The 25,820-nt window shown below is 37.7% G+C and overlaps 1 protein-coding gene across 3 annotated transcripts in view; it reads left to right on the top strand.

The window, feature by feature from the left end:
- The window catches only part of NFKB1 (nuclear factor kappa B subunit 1), a 159,139-nt gene that overhangs the window by 119,802 nt on the left and 13,517 nt on the right, over positions 1-25,820 (top strand). For all 3 annotated transcript variants that reach the window (XM_069093942.1, XM_069093941.1, XM_069093943.1), the window contains 8 exons: positions 1,344-1,448; positions 3,052-3,143; positions 5,528-5,666; positions 10,870-11,013; positions 11,792-11,878; positions 13,905-14,093; positions 15,624-15,765; positions 18,770-18,884. In XM_069093942.1, the coding sequence (XP_068950043.1) occupies positions 1,344-1,448; positions 3,052-3,143; positions 5,528-5,666; positions 10,870-11,013; positions 11,792-11,878; positions 13,905-14,093; positions 15,624-15,765; positions 18,770-18,884 (1,013 nt within the window). The remainder of the gene's footprint in view (positions 1-1,343; positions 1,449-3,051; positions 3,144-5,527; positions 5,667-10,869; positions 11,014-11,791; positions 11,879-13,904; positions 14,094-15,623; positions 15,766-18,769; positions 18,885-25,820) is intronic.

The raw sequence follows: 25,820 nt of genomic DNA, 5'->3' as shown, positions 1-25,820 counted from the left end.
TAATTGAAATACTAAGAATCACTTACTTGCTTGAAAATGCACGTCAAGCAAGCATTTCAGTCGATAGAATGTACAGACCTTCTGGCCAGGTTTTTGTTTTTTTTTTCCCCAGAACCACACTGTTTGCCCAGCTGTTTACTTGATCTGGGTGAATGCTGTGTTATCCCCCAGGCAACGAGATCTGACAGTCAAATTTGTTAAGAGACTTGTAGGTTCATCAAGATTTTGTGGTGCTTGGACTAAGTAGCAAAGTCTTCACCTTCCAATTGTCCCATAGATGGGTTTCTCTCATTATTGATAACATGTTTAAAGGGAACTTGGAGGTTTCTAAAAAGGCAAAGACTTCTCTATTAGAGATCACCATATAACACAGCTGGGAGCAAAGAAGGAAGCTTTGTATCGTACCATTTACCACACTGAAACCTTTGCCCTTAACCACACAGAACCTTAATTTAGTTTGAGGGGAAAATAACATTTTTGTTTTCCTTTACTTGAGAACAGGAATTGTCAAATAGTTTAACTGAATTTTCTCCCTCGACCCTCTTAAGGTGCTGTCAACCTAAAAGTTCTATCATACAAATGATACTATATGCCAGCACAATGCCAGGTACACAGCATTTACAACTTGTTGGTTGTAGGGCAGCTATATGGCACAGTAGATAGAGTGCCAGGCCAAGAGTCAGGAAGACCCTTCTTCATAAGTTCAAATCTGGACTAGACACTTAACATCTGTGTGACCCTGGGCAAGTCACTTAACCCTGTTTGCCTCAGTTTCCTCATCTGTAAAATGAGCTGGAGAAGGAAATGACAAACCCTTCCAGTATTGTTGCTCAAAAAGAAACACCAAATGGAGTCATAAATATGTCTGAAAAGCAACTCAACGACAACAAAAACTTGTTGGTTGATGGATCTATGATTGAATTGAGAACCAAATAACCAAGTGATCAGAAACTTGTCTAAGATAATACCTAGAACAAGGTAGCCTCCTAATATATTGGAAAAGTCCTACCACTCTTTCTACTTCCCCATCCTCCTCTGCCTTCTCTCATAGGTGTATAGTGGGAAGAACAAATTAATGCATTTCCTAGTGCTTAAAGGCTAAAGGCACAGTGTTTGGTGCTTGAGAAATTCTTACTGACCTGACTTAATGTCCAAATATAGATTGAACTCTTTGACAGAAGGTATTTTCCTTGCATTATTCTTAATCCACTTAAAATATATTAGGTGAAAATTATGTTCTTTTTGAAATTTCTTAACCTCTCTTGCAAAAAGTGCTTTGTCCTTTGGAGCCTTCTGAAATCTAGGCTGAACTGTGGTTTTGTTACTATGCATTCTGCCAACAGAAGCCCCCAATGCCTCAAATTTGAAGATTGTAAGAATGGACAGGACGGCAGGCTGTGTGACTGGAGGGGAGGAGATTTATCTTCTTTGTGATAAGGTTCAGAAAGGTAAGGGTATGTCTGGGCTTGTGGGGTGGAGCATAGTCCATCTCCCCCTAAACTTGCCACTTCACTTATGTGTTTATTTTTTTCTTTCCTTCAGAACTCTGGAGTGATACAAGAGCGTATTTGCATAGTTTGTTTTTCATTAATAAGATTTCAGTATCTTTTCATTAGCTAATTGATTTGTGCGAGATTCTACCTTCGTTCATCAAATATTAATTATTTAATGGACTAGAGAAAACTTCCCTATTGGTATTTACTCTCAATTCCTTACAACTAAATAAATATATTAAATTACAGAACATAGGCAATTTGTTAACAAATGAGAACAATGATTATTAGCAAAGTCTTATGTAACTATTTATAACACTGTGACTGTGAACTGCGTCCTAGCCTATGTCACCTCAAACCAGCAAATGACTCCTCCTCACTTGTCTGGAAACTTAGTTTCATCTCATTCGATCCCTTTCTAGATTCAGGTATCTTCACAATCTTCATATTTCTTTTCAGTATAATAGCCAAGTTCAGTTTCTTGTTAAATAAGTCAGATTAATCCAGCGTTTTTAGCTTCTCTTCGGTAATTACAGGAGAGTCTTCCCAAAATGCATTGTGCTTACCATCTTTTCCCAAATTCTGGCTAGAATTCTCTTTAAAGGTTTCTTTATAACATCACTTATACCAGTTCTGATGAGGAAAAAGTTTTATATCACTTTTTCTCTCTCTGTCTTCTCCTCCATAGGTCCTCATGGATTATACATAAAACACACATCTTCTTCCTGGGACTCCATAGGGAGAACTTTATTTCCAGACTCCTTTCAATTGACTCCTTTAAAACTTACAGCATGTGCTGCTTTTCATTTGGAGCTTTCTGGGGTCTCTTGAAGCTATAGTAACAATATCTGTAGTTTGAACTAACTATCTAACATTTGAAACTAGGGTTGTGTACTCATAGATTCCTTAAAACATTTGCTAATTTTCACTCCCAGACAAATCTCTGTTATTTTCAAACAAAGCATATTCATTTTTCCTCCTGATAAGAAGAAAAAGAAGCAAGGAATAGACTCAGATGTGTTTCATTATGGTAAATGTTCCAGTCTATGACTTCAAGTCTGCCAGAATAAATGGGGACTGTCCCATCTCTTACCCCATCCCACAGTGAATAATAATGGTAATGTACTACTCATTTGTTTCCAACATAGTGAGAGTCATTACAAAATCTTCAGAAAGGCAAGAAGTTATAATTATAAAAAAATAAAAATTTAGGCAAAAAATTACTTAATTTGTTTTATTAATTGGATGAGGAATTAGGATAAAAGAAAGAATAGGGAAAAAGTCAAAGAATATCAAACATTTTGTGCAGTCACGATGAACTTAGGACCTCAGCAGGTACCAGCAGTTGTTCCAGAAGTTTCTTGGCTACTTTTAGCAAGAGAAGGTAGTGGCTTGAAGTGTTTGAAGGTCACATTAAGGGTAACAGATAAGCAAGAATCAAGATAGATTATGGGGTGGTTTGAAAAGACATCTTTCCGATTCTATGATTCCTTCATTTTTAACCTGCTTATAAGACAGCATTTTAAAAAATCCATAAAGAGGTATAACTCTTTTATAGACGACATCCAAATTCGATTTTATGAAGAAGAGGAGAATGGTGGATTCTGGGAAGGCTTTGGAGATTTTTCTCCCACAGATGTTCACAGACAGGTAAAGAGATGCTTTGATATTTTTTGAGAGATATATCACTACTATTTGAGAGAGTGCTAGAAATTCTAGCTTTAGCAATAAGAGAAGAAAAAGGAATTTGGGAAAAAGGAATGAACAGAGTCTGTTGACAAAACATTTATAAAGAACCGACAGCTAGCCAGGCACTATAAGCCCTGGGGATGCTAAAAAAAAAGGCAAAATAAATGAAAGAAAGAGTGAAAGAATGAACAGTGTCAAGGAGCTCATAGTCTTGATGGGCAAATGAAACAAAATTATCACTTTTGTGCATTTTTGAGAGATTGCAGCAATTTAAGGGCACGGTGACTCTAGAATCACAATTTCTGGATTTCAGTCTCAGCTTTGACACCTGGCCTTGTGTCGAGTGTATCCTTTTCAAATCTCAGTTTCCTTGTCTGCAAAATTAAGGGACTATGACATGAAAGCTTCTTTTATACAGTTGTTGTTAAGGAAGTATTCTATATCCTCTGGGTGCTATATAAGTGTGAACATTTATCATGACGAAATCTAGCCCTTTGTCTTCACAGAAAGAATTGGATTACTCATAAACATTTATTTAAATCCTGTGGTGAAACACTTGACATAACTGTGAGGGGTTTTTGTGCCCCCCAGAAACTCATTAATCATGCAAGTCCCCATTAACCTCTGAGTCTCAGTCCCTATGACAAGTCTCCAGTATGTGTACCTGTGTTTCCTTAATGAGTCACAGGCAGTGAGACTGTATTCTTCTAAAAATTATTTTTAATTTATGGAATAAAACAAGTATTTCTATAAAAGAATAATAAAGAAGATGATTTCATATGAAACTGCCAATCTGTTATATACAACTTGTTATTCCTTTTAAATATATAATAAAGTTGTCATGTAAATTTCTTTCTTTCCTTTTTTCCTTCCCTCCTCTTCCCCCCATCCTAGAGATAGCTATTATTAGACAAAAATATGCATATATATGTAAAATCATTCTATGCATCTATTTATCAGTTCTTTATCTGGATTCAGATAGTGTCTTCCTTCGTATGTCCTTTGTAGTTAATCTGGGTATTTATAATAGTCAAAATGACTTAGTCGTTAAATGTCATTCTCTTCCCATAAGAGTGGCATGCTTGAGCCTATAAATAAATATTTGTTGTTCTTTGGTTATTTCAGTTGTGTCCAATTTTCGTGACCCCATTTGGGGTTGTCTTGGCAAAGATGCTGCAATGGTTTGCTCTTGCCTTCTCTGTCTCATTTCACAAATGAAGAAATTGAGGCAAATATGGCTAAGTGACTTGCCCAGGGTCATACAGCTAGGAAGTATGTAGGGTCATATTTGAATTCAAGTCTTCCTGACTTCAGGCCTGGGGCTCTATCCGCTGCACCCTCTAGCCACCCCTATAAATAAATATGAAATATGCTAAAGGGAACTTCACTGCAAAGTCTTTCTTTTCAGAGATGGTCTTCAAACTCAGGTCCTCTTCTAGCTAGTGTACTTTATCCCATCATGAAAAGTCAGAAAGGTTGTCCAATGACAAGGGTGAAGAACCTGCAGCCTCGAGGTCACCTGTGGCCCTCTAGATCTTCAAGAGAGGCCCTTTGACTGAATCCAAACTTCACAGATGAAAGAGACTTGAGGTCCTAGAGGGCCACAAGTGGCCTTGAGGCTGCAGGTTCTTAGCTTATGTTTGAAAGCTGAGAATTTGGGAAGCCCAATGTTGAGGAATATTGATGAGGAGATAATTATCATTCAGGGAAAAGGGTAGAGAGAAATCAGACCTGTTGTCCAGTCTTCTGCACACCTCTCCTAGCAGTGAGAAAAACATATCCCAGTAAGGATCTCCAACTTAGTGTCTGGGCCACTACTGAGATGTTACATGACTTACCCAGGGTCACGCAGCCAGTGTGTACTGAGGTAGGACACAAAGCCAGGTTTTCTTGAGTCTAATTCCTGCTTTCTAGCCACCATACTGCCCTGCCTCTATTCCAGCAGCGTACTAAAGCATATGAGTTTTCAGGGCTCATTCTATTTGGGGGAGTTAGTTGAGTTTTCCTGAGAGTACAGACAGTCTCCTGGGCTGCTACCCTTTATTTCTCTTTCTTTCCCCCCCATCTCCCCTACCTAGTTATTTCAGTGCTATTAGAAGCAGTTATAACACACTTTTAGGGCTGATATGGAAGAGGAAGAGAATGGGCTGCCCATTTATTGGACCATCTTCAAAATGTGAAATTTATACTTATGGGCATGACCAATTTTAAAACACTGGGGAAAATTAAACAATATAAATTAGACTGTTTTGATCATTTAAAATACTTTTTTATCCAGAAATTTACTGAGACAGAGAAGCTACCCATCCTTATCCTACATAAACCTGGATCTCTGTATCTTGCAGTTTGCCATTGTATTCAAAACTCCAAAGTATAAAGACATCAATATCACCAAGCCAGCCTCTGTATTTGTCCAGCTTCGGCGGAAGTCTGATTTGGAAACCAGTGAGCCAAAGCCTTTTCTGTATTACCCAGAAATTAAAGGTAAGTCATTTTTGTTTCTTGCAATAGTTTCTTTAAGACATATAAGTATGGTGTCTGTCTGGATAGTTTTGTGATTGCTGGTCCCCTGGAACTCAGGTGTCCATTTTCCTGAGAAGAGCCAAACAATTGCTACTTTGGCATTCTTGCATTAAGCAAATTTTAATCATATTGTTAAACAATATTTGAGATCTTATTTGAGATCTCAAGGTTTTGTGATGGATTTTCCCCAAATACAAAACACTTTGCTCATATGATCAGCAAAGATTACAGTTGGAGGTATATCCAAGGTATATCCCTGCGAATTGTCTCATGGAGCAAAAAAAAAAGGAAAATACAAAACTGGGGAAACATTAAAAACATCCTGTTAAGAATGCTTTTGGAGTTATTGTTTTAGAAATTTATGGGATGTTGATTTGTAATAATTATGTTAAGTAACTAATAAACAAACATTTCCTACTAAATGCAAGGCACTATTCTTGGGGCTGGGGATACAGACAACTAGCCCTCAAGGAGTTTCCTTTGTATAGGAGTAAATGATATATATACTTATAAATATGTAATATACAGTGATATATTTTATATGTTATATAAAATAATACAATAAAATAGATAATAAGTGTGTAATGATATACTAAATACAATATTATATGTCATATAGAATAATAATATAATAAAATATATAATAATAAATATATAAATAACATAGTTAAAGAATACAGCATGAAAGACCTTCCAGTACGTCAGTTGGAACTCCCTGTGGCAGACTTTTGACCAGGCCATAGAGGATAGTTGCACAGACTAGGCAGGGATAGATGAGTTGCATTCAGTGGGTTATAGGAAGGGATTTCCCAAACTGATGAGATTACTGGTGCACTTGAGTAAATAGTTGCTTCCATACACAAAATAAATTCCAGCTAATTTTAGTGGGGGAATGGAAAGGAGAAATGGTAGCACTAGTAGAAACAGGAATCAGGAAAGACCTTATATAGGAAGGAGCTGACATTTCTTTGGGGTTATTTGGATTTTTAAGGTGGCTTAGGATCCTAAAAGGCAGAAATGAGGGAATACATTCTGAATCCAAGAGCAGTCTATGGAAAAAACACAGAGAAAAAAGATGGAATTCTGTGTGGGAGAAAAAGCAAGAGGACACTTTTTTGTTTGTTTGGCAAAGATAAACATTCTGCAAGGATTAGTGCTGAGGCTAGTCTTGTTTAATATTTTCATGAGTTATCTGGAAGAGAAAATGCACAGTCAGATTTCCCAGTGTGCAGATGATATCAAACTTCTGGGTAGGGAAATCCTTCCAGGGTTGAACTGTAGGATGATAGTAATACAACAGTTAGCATTTATATAGTATATACTGTGCAACGGACTTTGCTAAGTGCTTTACAAATAGCTCTTTTAATTTGTTTGAGAGCAAGCTCTCCTCTGGCTGTGGAACTAGGCAGGACAAGGACAGGTGAGTTCTATTTGAGGAAGTGTACAGAGAGAAATTATTCACATTATACTACTAGGAGTACGGGCTCTAAACCTGAAAGGTTTTTGTTTGTTTGTTTTGGTCTGGACCTTTGACTCATAATTGTTAGGAACTCTCAGTGAGGAAACTCCATCTCCAGACATACATCAGGAACAGCGTTGGTTCTAGGAGAAATGCCTTGAACACTCAGAGATTATCCATGACTTGTCTAAGGTCTCTCAACTTGTATGTGTCAGAGGCTAGACTTGTATTCAGATCACACAACCTCCATTATGGTCCAGGAAATAGATTGGAGAGTTATTGTAAAAAATTCTGAGAAGACATTTGGCTGATTGGTTACCAACTAAAGGTGCTAGGCGTTATCAGAAAATATACCTATACACATACATATACATTGTTACATATACACACATATGTAATATGTACATATGTATGTATATGTGTGTGTACACATGCAAAATAAAAAACCCACAAAGTTATCAGCAATATGTATGTATGGGGTGTGGGTGTGGGTGTGTGTATACAAAACCCTATAATGGCACAAAATCATTGTAATATTATGTGCATTTCTTGTTACTGATCTTAAGAAAGACATAAGGAAAATAGACAAGTCCAGGAAGGTCAACAAAAATCATTAAGAGAATAAGGAGAGTCATTGTATGGAAGAGGAGTAAGAAGGTCTAAATTGAAAACCAAAGCTGAGAGATAGTATGACCAAACTTTATATAATTGTGGATGAATATAGACTTTAAGAATCAGTGCATGTAAACTAGGGGTACCTTGCAAAGTTTGAAAGAGGAATAAGTCAGAAGAAATAAAATTAGTAAATAATAGCTAGAATTTACATACTACTTTACAAATATTTTATATTTGTAACAATCCTGGGAGTCAGGTACTATTATCATAGATGAGCAAACCGGTGCCAGAAGAGGTTGTGATTTACCCAGGATCACACAGTTAGTAAATTTATGAGGTCAGATTTGAATTCAGGACTTACTGATTCCAGGTCCACCATTCTATCCATCTACCTATTGTATTTTAGACATCCGGTAGTACATTTAGAAATTGGTTTACCATAAGAGATAATATTTGCTGAAAATATAGTTTAAAAAAGGTTTTACTAGAATGATGTCTATCTGATCTGTAATATATTATTAAAGGAAGCCTGAAGGAAGAAGTTGTTTGGGGAGGGAGGAAAATCTGACTCAACGCATCATGATGTAAATAGCAAAAGTCACCAGACCAAAAATCAGGAGACTTGGCTATGTGACCTTGAACAGATCACTTAGTCTTTAGGACTTTATGGTTTGGGGCCTAAATGGTATCTAAACTATCTGGGCCCAATAATTCCATAATTTCTCTAATTCTCTGACCATTCAGATTATTTTCAAGATGAGTAGCTGTGACTTTTCACAATAATACATCCTCTTGTTATGCTTTTCAGAGAGAGGAAATAGGACTGAATAAGCCAGGAGCCTGGCCCAGGGCCACCATACTTATGCTCAGTCAAAGACAGATTAAGAATGATGGTCTGAATGATGATATAATGAGGATGACTATGTGCGATTCATTGCATGAATTGTTTTTAGTTGAAATAAATCAAATATTTGTTATGGAATTTAATAATTAATAATTATATTATAATAATAATTTAATAATTATAGTGATGTGTATTGTCAGGGAATCTTTTATTTTTTTTAAACTGTCTCCAAATTTCCCATTTTTCAGACAAAATACATCTGATAAACAGCTGTGGTGTGAGCTAAACAAAATGCATAAGAAAACCCAAAATCCTACTTTGGTCTCCTTTGAGATTCCATCTGTTCTTTAGAATTTACTTGATGGTGGATATTTCCATCTTGTTCTTCAGGCTTCTCCACCTGGTCAAGGACCAGAGTGCCATGAAGTACAAATGAATTGGGCTTTTAGTTCATCATGGTAAAATTTAGGGGGGAATCAACAAACACATTAAAAGTTGTGAAATCATCAGAATGATGTCAAAATAATTGTTTGATCCGTATTCTAAAAGGAAAATAAAAAGTGATAAATATAAAAAAAAAGTTGTGAAATCACATTGAAAGTAGTGAAGCCAACTTCCCCAGATCCAGGTCCACTCCTCTCTAAAATTACACATCAGTGAAGTTTCTACAGGTGGTGTATTTCCTCAAAAGTTGGCCAGCCCTGGCCCTTTCCCTCTTGAAGCAATCCCTTAAAATATCTGGGCTTGGTTTTAAAAATCATCATCATTATGACCTGAGGAATTCATGGAGCAGAAGGAGACTTTCCTTTATAACTAGGTTTATGCTCTCTCCTCTCCATTTCATGGGTTATCATGACTGATGACATCTTATTTTTTCATTTCACCCTCCCCACCATCAGTTCCTGTGCTGATTAATTTGCTTTAAAAGAAGTAATAATCATAAATCACAATCATAATTTTGTTGTTCGGTCTATTCTGACTCTCCATGACCTCATTTAGGGTTTTCTTAGGAAAGATATTGGGGTAGTTTGCCATTTCCTTCTCCAACTCATTTTACATATGAGGAAACTGAGGCAAACAGGGTTATATAATACCTACTATATGCCAGACAGTGTGATAAGGGCTTTACAAATATTATTTCTTTTGATCCTCACAGAAACCCTGGGAAGTTAGTACTAATATTATACCTATTTTACAGTCAAGGAAACAGGCAATCAGGTTAAGTGACTCGCCCAGAGTCACACAGCTAGTAATAAGTGTCTGAGACTGGATTTGAACTCAGCTCTTCTGACTCCAGGCCCAGTGCTCTATACACTGTGGCACCACCTAGCTGTACTGAAAGACAGCATGGAATAGTGGTTAGAGAGTCTGCCTCAGAGTCCCAAGATCTGAGTTCAGATTTGATTTCTGACATAAACAGACTGTGTGAGCTTGGGCAAATCACTTAACCCCTTAGTGCCCCAAGCAGCTCTGGGAGTTTTAGAGCAAATGCTGATAAAGGAGTTTTATCCTGGAGGGGAGTTCATTATGCCCAGTGAAATAACAAGTCCAGTCTTTTTTTTTGTTCATTTGGTTTTTAGAGTGGGTCTAGCAATCTTTCCCCAGCTGCAAGTGCAGCAGGCTCTCCTGGACCATAATGACTGATAAGGAAACTTTGACCTCTGTCTCCATCTAGGCTCCCTCCTTCCTCTGGCACTTTGGTGGCCCCTCTCCAGGGGCTCATTTTTGGAGCCAGACTCTGTGTGGGCTTGAGCCCCACAGCAGCTCAGAACAACCCTGCTTGGTTCCTCTGCCTCCTCTTGGAGCAAAAAATCACAGGCAGTCTGCCACTCTGCCCAGCTCCAGGCTTTAAAAGAAAAGGAAAGAATAAAGAAATATCCCCAATGTCTTCTCTCTTGTCCTTTTCTAAACATTTTAACCCTGTTCATCTTGGTAGCTATAGCAAAGGTAGAAACTCCTGCGAGGAGACTTGGGGACTATTGTGGGCCCCGAGAGTGTTGGTAGGACTTGGGTGTGCCCTTTCTTGTGGTCTCACTGTATCTGTTGCACAATTTGGTTACCCTTTGGAAGCACCAATACAGCACTTCTTGAAATCTAGTGTCTGTTCTCTGTAAGTACTTTCAATTTCCCTTTAAAGTGTTTAAAAATATATTCACAGTGTTGATATTCTCTTTGTGGCTCCTGGTATCAACGAATTCAATCTGTTTTAATCTTTTTCCCCTTCGGTTTCTCTTCTTTAAATACAGATAAAGAAGAAGTCCAAAGAAAACGACAAAAACTCATGCCTAATTTTTCCGATAGTTTTGGTGGTGGGAGTGGTCCTGGAACAGGAGGAGGAGGGATGTATGGTGGCGGAGGCGGAGGTGGTGGGAGTGGAACTGCCGGCCCAGGTGAGAATACCATCCAGAGTCTCCATGTTATCAGTTTGCATGAAGACCACATTTCCCCACTCCTTTTCCCTCAATCCAACTTAGAGAAAACCCATGCATGGCCTAGAAGCAGTGCTATTTTTTATACATCACTAAATGTCTTTTTCCTTTTGATGAGGTCTCATTTTAGGAATGCTGTTAATATATTAAGCCTGTATTTGGACTCATGGCATTTCCTTGGGGTAAAATGTTCTTTTCCTACAGAATAAGGCTGTGGGTTAAATTGGTGGTTTCTGTATTCTCCTGTATTGCCCGTGTAATGTCATTGACCTTCCCTTAAACCAAAGGGAAGCCCAAACCTATCTTCTTAATTATTCAAGAAATGGGTCACCTCTCCCTATCTTCCACATACATATACACACACACCTCCCAAACCCAGGAAAAGTAGCTCACAGTTAATATTTTCCGTTTTCTTCACAACAACCCCAGTAAGTAGATAATGCCAGTATGATCATCTCTGTTTTATACAGGGAGAAATAGAAACCCAAGAGTTGCCCCATGATCACACATCTCCTAGTTAATGGAATAATAGAAGATCAGAAACTTTTGTCCAAATGGAACTCTGGTGGCAATGATTGCCCCTCCTCCAGAATTGCTGGAGCTTTCTGATTTATGGTAGAGATATATATCATTCACCCCAAGAATTGGGGTTGGTAGTTGGGGAGAGATGTCATTGTTGCCTTTTGACTAAAAAAAAAAATTATAATGCCACATCTTTTCTTTCCTTTGCTTTTTTTAGGATATGGCTTTGCTCCCTATGGATTTTCTTATGGTGGAATTCCCTTCCATCCTGGCACAACCAAGTCTAATGCTGGCATGAAACATGGTAATGAATGCTGGGTTTTGTAATGTTAACGGAAGAACAAAAACAAAATAATCCACAAACACCAAAAGAAGAAAGGTGTTTATAGTTTTGCCACAATGGTGTTTTTTTTTTTTAAGCAATCAGGGTTAAGTAACTTGCTCAAGGTTACACGGCCAGGTGTTTCTGGGTAGGTGCTAAGTATCTGAGCCCGGATTCGATCCCCAGGCCATCCCGACACTGGAGCTGGTGCTCTTACTCGCTGTGCTACCTGGCCACCCCAACAATGATAAGTTTTCTATTCACATCTTGAAGAACAAGATATTTTGCTAAAAGTTGTATTGGAATCACAGAATTATAGAGTGGGAGGGGACCTAGAAAGCCATGTAGGCCAGTATTACCTTCATAATAATGGTTCTCCAACTTTTCGTTTTTGGAACCCTTTACCTAAGCTCCTTAAAATTATTTTTCAATCTTAAAATTTTATAATCTTTTTTATAAATCTTTACATTTAAATTTAAATTAAACTTAAATTTAAATTCAATTTAAATTTTCCAATGTTTAAAATTATTGAGGCTCCAAAAGAGATAACTCAGTTATTTTTTGCAGGTTCTGCCTTATCAACACTTTCTGTAGTACAAGTTAAAACAGATCAATTTAAAATACTTATTAATTTGTTTAAAAATAATAACAACCCCATGATGTGTTAACATAAATAACATTTTTGTGGAAAAAAAAACTATTATTTATTTGGTCAGCTTTAGCCAAGCTTCACATTCTACCTTGGCCATCTTCCCATCCATCCAGCTGTGCCACCTGGCCGCCCCTGTTTCTTTTTTTTTTTTTTAATTTTTATTGAATTTTAAATTTATGGAATAAAACAAGCTTTTCCATCACAATAAAAAAGATGATCACATGTGAAACTTCAAGTCTATTATGCACAGCTTGCTATTCCTTTTAAACATATAAGAAGGTTATTATGTAAAGAAAATAAAAACTATATTTTCAGGAACAAAGCATTTGCTGAGAAGTATGCCATTGTTTTCCTTTTTAAAAAAATTTTTTTCACTTATGTCTGGCTTAATAGAAGAAAAGTCGATTCTTATATCTTTCTGATGTCAGTCTGCTGCAATATGTTGTCTTAAAGTATATGAAGAAAATCCAACCCCCTGCAAATAATAGTTGGAAAATGAGTATTTTAGTAAGAAAATAAAATTTTAGCATTATTGTGAAAATAGTTTTGCCCTTGAAGACCCCCAAAAAAGCCTTTGGGAACCCCTAGGGGTCCATGGGGCCACACTTTGAACTGCCGGACCATGTCATTGTTGTTGTTCAGTCATATCAGTTGTGTCCGACTCTTCATGACCTGTCTGGGCTGGTTTTTTGTTGTTGTTTTTTTTGGCAAAGATACTGGAGTGGTCTGCCATTTCCTTCTCCAACTTATCTGACAGATGAGGAAATTGAGGCAAGCAGAGTTAAGTGACTTGCCAAGGGTCACACAGCTAGTAAGTATCTGAGGCCACATTTGAACTCAGGTCTTCCTGATTGCAGGCCCAGTGCTCTATTCTCTGTGCCATCTAGCTGCCCTGAATATCCAAGTAGAGCCTACTAATTCCATTAGTAGGCTATAAGGAGAAAGAAAATTATCTGGACTTCAAAATTTTTTTCTTTAATGTTTTTTATTATGAGTTTAACCATCAACAAACACGAATAGTTAAATATACAAAGAACAAAAAAGGATTACCCATAAACTTCACATTTTTTTACACATTTTTAACCTAAAAAAGTTCATTTACAATTAGTAGAAGCTTTTAATCTCTTAAAGTAACAGAATAGTTTCATTTCAGAGGTTAAAAAAGTGAAATTTTGAAAATTACTGAACGTGCTACTTTTTTGTAGGAATTTTTAAACCCTCTGAAAATAACTTTTTTTCTTCTCTATTTTCAGTGGAGTCCTATGCTGTACTGTTAGGCTCTCCTTAACGTATCATATTCTAATAGTGGGAGTCAATTTGACTGAGAACCACCTGATCTTTATTCATTATTTTTAGAAACTCTAGACTCCTCATCTGAGCAAGGCCATGAAGGCTGCGTCGACAGAGATAACAGGGACTCTGCAGAATTTTCTGGGAAAATACTACAAACCACAAAGCAAGAAGATAAGTCCCAAGTCACTGGGGAAGATGAGGTTACTTTGACGTGCACAGTGGGAGTGGAGGAGGAAGATTGTAGGTTACAGGGTGAGTGATAAGTAAATGATTAATCTTTATTGGAGGTTCTACATAACAAGATAGGTCCTGAAGCTGATTAAAAGGGCCTAGCAGTTGTTTTTAATATTGAGATAAATCTGACATATTAATACCAACATAGAATATCTTGTAGAATTTTATACTCTAGGGACCCAGTATAAACCATGCATGTCAGCTCTATTTTTTTCTATTCCACCATCAGCAGCCTTTTTTTTTTACAAATACAATTGCCCTAGATAATACATACAAGAAGGATGTGTGTCTGTCCTTCAGAGAAGATTCCCCCTAACCTTCCTTAGTAACCCACTGGAGTGTCTTATCAATAGAATCCCCAAATCTGGAAATAGGAAGGAATCTCAGAGATCATGTTTATTCTAATCTAGAAAATCCAGAATCTGAAAAAGTAGTAACCCAGACTGAACAAAGCCCTCCAGAGATGGGAGACCCACTGATTCCCAAAGCAGCCCCCGTTCACCTTGGACAGTTGTGATTCTTACATCAAACCTCGGCCCACCTATTGACAGGTTTTACCTGTCTCTCCTAGGTCTGCTCTCTAGGCCAAGGAGAACAAGCCTAATCTCTCTACCACAGCCGAGCCATTCTGAAATTTGTAGGTGGCAACCTTATTTCTATACTCCTCCTTCCACCCCCTCTACCCGCTCAAGTTTTTTCCAGGCCAAATTTTCCTAGAATTCTCAACCAGGCTCAGGTGAAGGTTTATCTGAAAAGAAGACAGGCTAAACAATTTCTCCTGGTCTTCTTCCATGCCACTTCCTAGATGAATTATTTGTATTATTATTTCTGCCCTCTGCTGAAAATACTGAGAACTGCTCAGATATCTGTGATATTTCAGAGTATTTGCCAAGAGGAAATAAGTCATAGAAACCTAACGGCTCATGGAAACTGTCTTCCAAAGGCAGATCGATTATATGTTTTTGCTAGGCTACCCCTTTCTTTCCTACAGTGTCTGGGTGGGGAGACTGAGACCCTTATTGGTTTTATTTTTCCCCCAAAGAATCATAACTTTAACCTTTAATTTACAATAAATCTGTCATCGCTGCTGTCAGATTCTAATGAAATGTTGACTTCACTAAGGAACTGATTATACATCTCAAATAGAGCCAAATATGGCTTGGGGTTTTAGGCTGAGAATCCTTATCAGGAGTGGAAGAATTAAGATCAAAATGGTTGTTTGCTCATTTCTTCTCAAGTTGACAGATCTTTCTAATTCTCCCCTCAAGCATTTTTTTTCTCTTTAATAAACACTAGTTTGAATTCTCAACTGTCCTATTTTTTGGAAGGACTAACTATTGGCTTCCATGCTCCTTCTAATGTAAGCCCCCAAATCTTTTCAAGTAAAACAATGTATGTGTCAGAGAGAAAGTGGGCTAATTGGTTAAATGTTTCTGCATGTTTATCCTTTGTCAGGGGGGGTATAATTGCCTTTGAAAATAGGCACAAGATACAGTATAATGACCATTACTATCAGCTCTTTGATGAAGATGGGTGATTACCTTGCAGGTGACCTGTTCCTAGAGAAGGCCATGCAGCTAGCTAAAAGGCACGCCAGCGCTCTCTTTGACTATGCAGTGACTGGCGATGTGAAGATGCTGCTGGCTGTCCAGCGTCATCTTACTGCGGTGCAGGATGACAATGGGGACAAGTAAGTGGGACTCTTATAGAGGGCAAGAAGTTGGGGGAGGAGAGAAAGGGAAGGGAGTGGGTCTGGAGATGGCAAGGATTGCACCAATCTGTCAGATGGCTGCCAGGGTGGGGCGTTCTGAGATGTCCAGGTGACAACTATAATGATAGCCAACATTAAATAATGCTTTGAGGTTTGCTAAGCACTTTACCAATATTATGTCATTTTATCCTCACAACATCCCTGAGAGGTAGGTATTATTATTACCCACATTTTATAGAGGAGGAAACTAAGGCAGAGAGGTTAAAGGACTTGTGCAGGGTCACACAGCTAGTAAGTATCTGAGGCAGAATTTAAACTCAGGTCTTCCTGACTCCACGATCAATGCTCTAGCCACTGTACCACCTGGCTGTCTAGATATAAGAAGCCCATGGGGCTCTGTCCTGTCAGCCACCTTCCTCTTCCCTAGCTGGGACTGCCGTCTTCATCGTCCCTACGTCCCTAAACAGAAGTGTCTGAGATAGTGCAGCCTGCTGGGAAGGAGAACTGCAATGGGTTATATAGAGGTCCAGTCCTTGGTGAGGTCTTGTTTCATGGGTTACATTGATTGTTGTCACCAATCTAGACATTGCTTCCCAGGAAGGAGGCATGGGGAGGTCACCCCTTGTATCCCAAGGTTGAATGAGTATCTGGGCTCCTCAGATTTTTTTTTATTTTTAAATGGTCCTTGGAGACGAGCCTTCAGACACTCTAGCCTCCAGTGTCTGTTCTGCTTAGCTCAGCCCCTGAGCAGATCCCTGGGGGCAAAGGCAGTGTTTCCTTCTCTCGAACTTTCCATCCTCAGGTCACCCACTTTCCTCTCTTTTAACTATTGTTTGCAATATCTTCAACTCCACTTTGCCCTCATTGGTGTCTTTTCCCCGCCCTTACCTATAAAAACTTTTTTCAGCCAACCCACAAATTGTTCTCCTTAGACAAAGTTTGCACCAAAACAGTCTTCAAAAGGCTACAGAGAACTTACCAAGTTGATCTTCCTAAAGCCACTGATCTGACTGTACACCTTTTGCCCTCCTTTAGTGAACTTTAGCAGCTCCCTATTACCTTCAAGACCAAATACAAAATTCTCTGTTTAGGTTTAAAGCCCCTCATATTCCCACCCCACCCCCACACTTCCCAACCCCTTTCCAGTCTTCTTCTGCATAATTTTTCTCCATGTGCTCTATGATCCTCTGACGTTATCCTCTCCCTCACACAAAACACTCTGTCTCCTGACTCCATGCATCTTCACTACCTGTGCCTCATGCCTGGAATTCTCTCTCTCCTCATTTCTGCCTTCTCTTCTTCCCCACCTTCTATGAAAAGCTTTTCCCCAGTCCCATTTAATACCAGCACCTTCTCTCTGTGATTATCCTCAGTTTATCTTGGAAATATTTTGTTTGTACACAGTTATTTGAATATCATCTTTTCATTAGATTGTAAGCAAGGACGGTCTTTGACCTTTCTTTGCATTCCCAGAGCTCAGCACATAGTAGGTTCTTAATAAATGCTTGTTGACTTAATAAATACCTGTATTTGTTGCAATTGTGCTTTCTTCTGTAATACCTTAATTAATTGTAGTAAGTCTGTTGTTTGTTTGCTTTTTTTCCATATTTAAATGTTTCCCTTGGTTTGTACCAAGCAGATCCTTAAAGCAAATAATAACCCTGGATATTCAGGCAATCAGAGATCAACTTTCTCATTCCTCACAGTGCAACCAAGGATGTGGTGTAACCACTGACCTTATTATTATACAGTCCAAGAGAATTCATATAGCCTTTATGTCTAATGCCACAATAACTGTATACCAGAAAATATTTTTAGTGCAAAATAATGTATAATTCAAAGAGAAAACCATGAAAGCAGATAGTCTTCTTTCTAGTGAACTTTTCAGGGGAAATACAGAGCTGATAAGGCCATAATAAGAAATCTTTATTAACTAAAAATGATGACAGCAAAAATATGAAAAGGTCTGCGTGAAATAATGCTGAATGACAAAATCACAACTTGAGATCTGTCTACAGATTGATTCTTATGAGATTAAAAAATATTTTCACAATCATAAGGATTGGAAGGAATTTTAGGATTGGATAATTACTTCTTTTGTTGTCACCATTTGGCATATAATCTATTTTTCATTATATCATTGAATAAAGACAAATTTTATAAAAGAAAAAGAAATGGCTTCCGGAGAAGTAGAGAAATGTGTGTACTGTAGGAGCAGGGGAAGAAAGGCAATAAGGTGTGTTTAGGCATGTAGAGAAAACCCTAAGAAAAGACCTGGTGAGGGCCTGTCCTTACCTATACAACCAGTCTAAAGGGATTTGCATGAATATTTAGAGCAGCATATCTGTCCTAATGAATTGGGCACCAGGGTGTGTATGATGATGGTAGAGGAAAGGAGTGATAATAATTATCATCTTCTCTTCTTCCTTCTTCTCACCACCACCATTATCATCATCACTGGGTTAAGGAGCTGAGATTCAGTCAAAGAGAATGATTTGTAATAACAGAGACAACAGACATCTTTTCCTGCTAACACAACTCATTTTCCTTAAGCTTTTTTCATCTTTAGCTAATTAGCCGTCTGAATCCTGTGGCCGTGAGTTATCACATGAATGACAAGAAAAAAAAAGAAATCAAAACTCCTGACCATAGGGAAATCCCCATATGGAGGGAAAATTATTTCTTCTCTGAAACACACATGGAAATTCTTTAGGAAGTTTTGGAAAGTGTGACATTTTTAATGGTCTATATGTATGATGCCTTCCCCAAGTTTCAAGTCTTGATACAAATCTTACAGCATAGTACCTCAAAAAGACCACCAGGGACAAACATCATCTTTCTCTTAGAAAACCTCTGATTGGTGCATCTAGGCCATTAAATATGAACCTATTAATACATTATTTTCATGAATTCATAATTTCACAAATTCATGATTTTCCCTCCTCCTCCACTAATTGCTTATTGTCACTGTCTTTATATTTAGTGTCTTACACTTAGCAATCATCCACCTTCATGCTGAATTGGTACGGAACCTTCTAGAAGTGATATCTGGTTTGCTTTCTGATGACATCATTAACATGAGAAATGACCTCTACCAGGTAAGTAGGAATGTCAGTTTTTGTGAAAAATTGATTTTAAAAAAATTTAAGTTGGCTAAAGAAATTTCCCAAAATACAAGGAATTTCCAGGCCCTGGAAGATGGCCCTTTAATAAATTTCATCCAACAAATTGAGTAATTTCACGTTCTTTGCACTTATCCTTATATGTAGTTACAAAAATGTGACATAGCTTTGAAGTCTTTAGTGATAATATCTTAAAAATCCTCTGTATCAAACTGTTAGTTCCATGAAAAAGAGCCTTTTCTATTTCTGGGTGAGTCATTATGCTCATACAAATTGTGACACAATTAACTTTTAATATCTTGGTATGAAAGATTATGGACAAGTTAGGTGGTGCCATATGCACAGAAAGCTGGCCCTGGAGTCAGGAAGACTCATCTTTCTGAGTTTAAATCCCCCCTCAGAAATTAGCTTTGTGACCCTAGGCAAGTCACTTAACCCTGTTTGCCTCAGTTTCCTCATCTGTAAAATGAGCTGGAGAAGGAAATTGCAAACCACTCCAGTATCTTTGCCAAGAAAACCCCAAATAGGTTCACAAAAAGTCAGACACAGCTGAACAGTAAGAACAATGAAAGAATAAACCAAAGAATCCAGGTTTGGGTGTTTGTGTTTTTTATTTTGAATATTGAAAAAGGGAAATATATTAATATGATAGGTACCTTGTCTTACATACACTGTTTCACAACTTTAATAAGATACCCTAATACTCATTCAGACCAATCTAGCCTCAAAACCTTTAGGTAATGCAGTCACTTACCATCTTTTTTATGTTTTGTTTTGGTTTTTGTTTTTGCTTTTCTTGCTACTGTGTCAGTGTGTTTAGGAAAGAAAGGAGAAGAAAATTTAAGCCTAAAGACTGATGCAGGGAAAAAAATACTTTTATTGGAAGTCCAGAATAAATGTACACAAAAGAGGAAAAATATTTAGGGCTCTAAACAGAGTACTCCAAATTATAACTAACTGACAAAATCAGATGACTTCAGGGGAAAAGGTGTGTTTCAAAAAATGGAAAAGGAAAAAGAGACTAAAGGAGAGGAAGAGAGAAGCCCACAAGATATTTTAGTACCCTAGAAATTAAGTGGGTCTTAAAAGAAATTGAGGATTGTCTTACAAGGTTTCCAAAACCACTCTTTTTTTTTCTCCTTTTAAGAAAACTGTATTTCCCACTTAAATAGTTTGGTCAAAACACAGCAGTATTTTACAGAAATGGCAGTTATTTTGAAATCTTCATTTAAAGACCCTGTGTCTAAGGTGATAGAATCATATCAATACAAGAAATATAAAAAAAAACCAGAGCAAATTGTACATAGCACATAGCTTCTGCAGCATGAATGAGCAAGGCTTAATTCTATATATGTTCACCTCTATCAGTATGGCTGGGCCCAGCTGTTAAAATGGAAAATTTCTGGCTTTCATTAATTTCCTTTAAATATATCCAGAGACACCAGCTGGAGAATTGGTGGATCCATTTTGACCACATTGCAAATAGGACCCACTTTGAACAGTCTTTATTTTAATAGTATGGTTGTTCCCTCAGTCCATATAGAAGAAAGCACACCCTTCTGTGCCTAGAAGGTCTTCATTGAATAGTGGGCACCCTTCAGATCATGACCTTCTCTACACATAAGAATGTCTCTTCCATTCATTCTCTCCCTTCTCCTTTTATCTTTCTCTAACCTAAAGCAGCTTCTCTCCACCCCCACTTCCACCCCCCATATCTTTCCTCTCTCCTCTCCTATCCATTCTTAACTTTTCCTTTTTCCAGTTGTCTCACCCTTATCCTTTCCTTTGCCCAAATATTTCCTTAGTCTAGGGAAGGCCCTTGCTCTGAGCTAGAATATGAAGTAAAGATTTTTGTTTTACTGATTTAATGAAGTTCCTAGTTCTTAATAAAAAAAAAATAAACACTTCTCTATTTTAAAAGAACAGAAATCTATTAAGTTACTTGTGTGCGACTCTCAAGTGATTTATTTTTCTCCTGTGATGGGTCATTGTTTCTTGAAAGGCAAAGGGTTCTGCACTCCTGATTTCTCATCATATTCTGTCTCTAACTGGTATGCTGAAAGCAAGAAAGGAACTGTTCTTTGTGACACAGAAAGAGAATGAAGTAGGGGACTTTCCATTGGTCCATGACTCATAATTTGTAGGAGGGCTCATGTATAGGCACGATTTTGGCACGAGCCTCATTTTAGATTTTATTTTGGAAACATTTGTGCCATTTGGTTAGTGCCCAGGATTCCACAGCTAGTTAAGTGTCTGAAGTTAGTTAGATTTGAACTCAGGTCTATCCTGACTCTATCCACTGATCGAGCCACCTAGCTGCCTCCATTTCAGTAATTGATTAAGTAACCGAATGATTAAGCAAATGCAACTTTGCCCCATTTAAGGATCATCTAGTAACCATTCTTAATGAGAAGGTGCATACTCCATTTTTTCAGTAACATGGGACTGGGCAGGAGGGACCAGGTTGTAATTATGTCTTTTTTTAATCTTAATTTTTTCAAAATATATTTCTCTAAATTAGGGATTATTTAAAGGATTATTATATAAAATAAATTTAAATTATTTAAAAAATAAAATTATTATTACCACCCAAATCCTTTTCTTTTTTCCTGTAACTAAGATATATAATGCTGAGATTTAAAAATTTGAAAGACATATTTAAACATTTGAAAGTTATTAAGCATTTATTATGCCAAGCACTGTGCTAAGTGCTGGCCAAGGGGGGAATTTGTTTTGTTTAACTATGCATACGTATTGTAAGGACTTTCTCTCCCAATTCATTGTTGGGAGGGAAGGACCAGAGGAATAAAAAAAAAAGTTAATTCTTTTTTTGCCTTTTTTTTTTTGGAGGGGGAGCAAGGGCAGTTGGGGTTAAGTGACTTGCCCAAGGTCACACGACTAGTAAGTGTGTCAAGTGTCTGGGGCCGGATTTGAACTCAGGTCCTCCTGACTCCAGGGCCAGTGCTCTATTCACTGAGCCACCTAGCTGCCCCCCAAAAAATGAATTTAAAAATATATAATTTAATTTTAAATAAATAGATCAAGATAATAGCAGATATACTTATTGAAGGGGATTTTTCTGAATCAACTAACCCCTAGTTATTTGGGGGAACAAATATGATACAAATAATTGGAATTCAGGCTGCAGTTTGTAGGATAGAAGGAATCCTGCATTCTTAGAAGTCATACCAGGGTATCTCACTCCTGGTAAGTTAGAGGGACTTTAGGCAACATCCCAGAGACAAACTAGACACTTATCCTCTAAAAACAAGCCTAAGTTTGGGCATGCTCATGGCTACATTGTCTGCAGAATGATGAATTATTAGGCCACAGAAACCCAAAAAGTTTGGGGGGTGAGCAGTAAATGCCCCCATGGACACAATCACAGATCCCTGAAGTACTCTAGTCAATAGACAGGCAATCTCTCCTTAGCATTTTTTAATTTTTTGGAGAAGGAAAGCCAAGGAAATTGGGTTAAGTGACTTGCCCAAGATCACACAGCTAGTAAGTGTGTCAAGTGTCTGAGGTCAAATTTGAACTCAATTCAAATTAGGTCCTCCTAACTTCAGGGCCAGTGCTGTATTCACTGCAGCACCTCGCTGCCCCTCCTTAGCATTTTTGACCATAATTTCAATAGTTTCTTTCAACCACCTTATTTTTCATTAAAAAAAATATACTAGATGAAAAAATGTCAGTGTCATATTCCTTCTCCTTCCCAGAGAGATCTAATCAGTGTTTGTGAATGGTGAGTCATCTAAAGATCAAGCAGCAGAAGACAGAACAGCAAACACCCCAAATGGCCTAGAAAATAATAATAATAATAATGCATTTACCTAGGGCTTTCATTTTGGCCAAGCACTCCCCCCACCAGTCTTGTGTGTGTGTTAACCTCGTTATAACTCAAGTCAGAAAGAATCTCAGAGGTCACCAGTCCAACCCCTTCTTTTGGCAGATGAGGAAACTGAGTCTTAGGGAGATTGCCCAAGGTCACATGTTTGAGATTCATATCCAGTCTCCTAACTCCAAGTGCCATAAAGACTCAATAATGTATTTAATACAAGAAATCCAAGCCTGGGTCTGCGCACAGCTATAGTTACTGCCTACTGATGAATTCCAGATAACTGGGGTAGGGAGGAAGGCTGTTTTTTTTAAACTCTTAAATACATATATTTATACATAATATATAAAAATTATAAATAAGTACATATAAAACACATATTATAAAAGAACAGAAGTTTTAGTAAATTAGGTAAAAAGTGATGAAATACAAGCCACTTTGAAGCAAGTGATATTTGTAATAACAATAATGATAATGGTAGTCAATATTTATATGGTGCTTTGATATTTTCAAAGTGCTCAATATAGGTCACTCATTTGATCCTTTTAACAGCCCTTTTATGGGGTGCTATTATTACCCCCTTTACATATCAGGAAACTGAGGAACAGAAAAGCTAGGTGACTTGCTGAGGGTCACTCATACATATCTGCAGCAGGATTTGAACTCAGGTCTTCCTGCCTCTTAAGTCCTGTACTTTTATGCACCGGATCACAGAGCTGCCAACAACATCTCACTAAGTTATTCCAGAGCAGCTCCAAACTGAAAGGTGGGGCCACAATTAGAGTTGCTATTGGGGCCACAACTCCAGCAAGGATGGAAAAGCTTATAAAAATGGTACCTTCCGAGGGAGCTGTGGGAGGGATTGCTATTCCTGGCTCACATCACTTATTTGACAAGGAGATCTTGGCTAAATCATCTTGCTTCTCTGCCTCCTCTTCCACAAAATAGTCCTGACCTACTTTAGACAGCTGTTGTTGTCATAAGCATAAATACACTAAATATTGTCATCAGCATAAGTCATAACAGCAGAAAGATCTTTGACTTCCCAAAGTGTCTTTTTTGTTTAAAAAAAAATTCTTATTCTGAACTTGGACTTCAAAAAACCCAGACATTTCCATACACATAGAACGCAAAAGAGTGTTCTTTGTGAAACAATAAATCTCTATTTCATATCATTTTTTTTTCACAAAATACTTTCAAAACTGGTCTGCCTGTCTATATTTCCTTTTGATCTTCCTTCTCTTGTCTTTGTCCATCTAAAAAAATTATTGTTCCCCCTCCCCCATTTTGGGCAAAACTGTTGCTGACCTTTCCTTCTCCCAATTAAAAATCCAAAGAAATAAAGTGGGGAAGAAGGAAGGAAGAAAACAAGCTTATATTAGGTAGTGCCTACTCTGGCCCATGCACAGTGCTAAAATCTTTACAAATATTGTCTTATTTGATCCTCACAACTCTAGAAAGCAAGTATTATTATCATCCCATCCTATAGTTGAGGAAACTGAGGCTGACACTTGTTGAATAACACACAGCTAAGAAGTGTCTGAAGCTGGATTTGAACTCGGGTCTCCCTGATTTCAGATCCTGAGCTCTATTCACTGTACCACCTAGCTGCGTTGTGAACATGAACACTTGGCAAACCTTGCCATGTGATATCAGTGTCCACTACAAGGATGTCCCTAAAGTCTGGACACATAGGAAATTTCATGAACTATGCATATTTTCAAGAAATGAAGGGAATGAAAATTTCAACATTTTAGTTAGCATAGATGAGATTTCATAGGAAGACATATAGGAAATCTCATTAATTAATTAAATTAATCTCATTAATATGGAAAATAGTCCCCAATACCTAATGAAAGCTTTTATTCCATGTGAAATTTTCATGGCTGAAATTTATACTAATTAAATAAAATGTTGTTGAAAATTCCATTCCCTTCATTTCTTGACAATATGCATAGTTCATGAGATTTCCTATGTATCCATACTTTAGGGACACCCTGTATAATTAGTATTCTTATTCCACTTCCTTCTAACACTTAACACAGGGCCTGGTGCATAGTAGGCATTTGCTTACTAAATGTTTATTGAATTGAGTTTACTGAATGATTGTGAAGGTTAGTTACTGGCACAGAGGAACTCATAACTTGGCTTAAAAAAAAAAGCTACTATAAAGGAAGGGTGAGTCCTTATTAGTTTATGGTAGCCCTGATAATTAATGTAATTAAACCATAGAGAAATGCTGGGACTCTATCATTCCAAATAATCTCAAACACCTGGCCCTGGAAAGAGTCAGTTTTCTTCCCCCAACTAAACACATCTAGCATAATCTCATGGTGTACCCGGAGTGCTGTTGGCCAGCCTTACGGCAGAGTCACAGCCAGTAACTGCCCAATGAAGGAGAAAGTATGCCAACAGGGATTGCTGGACAGTGTAGATTACTGCCATGTTCTTCTGTGAAAGTCTCATTTGTATAAAAATAAAATATTGCTGTTCCATTGTTAGGGATCTGAGTTCTTGAGAAGAAAGTTGCTTTCATTGACTGTTTATCTTGCTTCTTTCTTTTAAGATATCTTTCTTTTATCCCGTATTTCACCTCACATAAAGTTACCAGAACTTCCTGTCAACATTTCTTCCACTTAATGCCTCCTAGACAGTGAAGTCCATCAATTCCCTGCGAGCTGTCAGCAGGCTTGACTATCCCAATATCCAGTTAGCTTCTGAGTTCCTGCAGGAGTCCAAGGAAGTCCCTTAGGCACTCACAGTGGAGGAATCTACAGAATAGTAGGGATTTGGCTTAAGAGAGACCGCAAGCAGATGACCCATTTTGATAAGAGAAAATTGTTTTTTTGCATCAGGGTTCACAGTGAATAATAGCATATTCCTTAACTAGGGGATTTTAGCTGTGGTGATCTCATGAAGGATAGACAATAGAGGGCCTAAATAAGACTCAAAGTTTTGAGTAGAATTTTTGGCAAGTCAAAATATTGGCCAAAAACAAGTCTCTGCTAGAAAGAGATTCAAATATCAGCATAGAAGAGTGGAATAATTAGGCAGCCAGTTAGCACAGTGCATAG

The sequence above is a fragment of the Petaurus breviceps genome, unplaced genomic scaffold, assembly GCF_028583685.1.
Source record: "Petaurus breviceps papuanus isolate PSGF00001 unplaced genomic scaffold, PetGlider_PUasm1.0 126, whole genome shotgun sequence".
Classification (NCBI taxonomy): domain Eukaryota; kingdom Metazoa; phylum Chordata; class Mammalia; order Diprotodontia; family Petauridae; genus Petaurus; species Petaurus breviceps.
The sequence above is the reverse complement of the archived record's forward strand: the minus strand, read 5'-3'. Positions and strand labels throughout refer to the sequence as shown.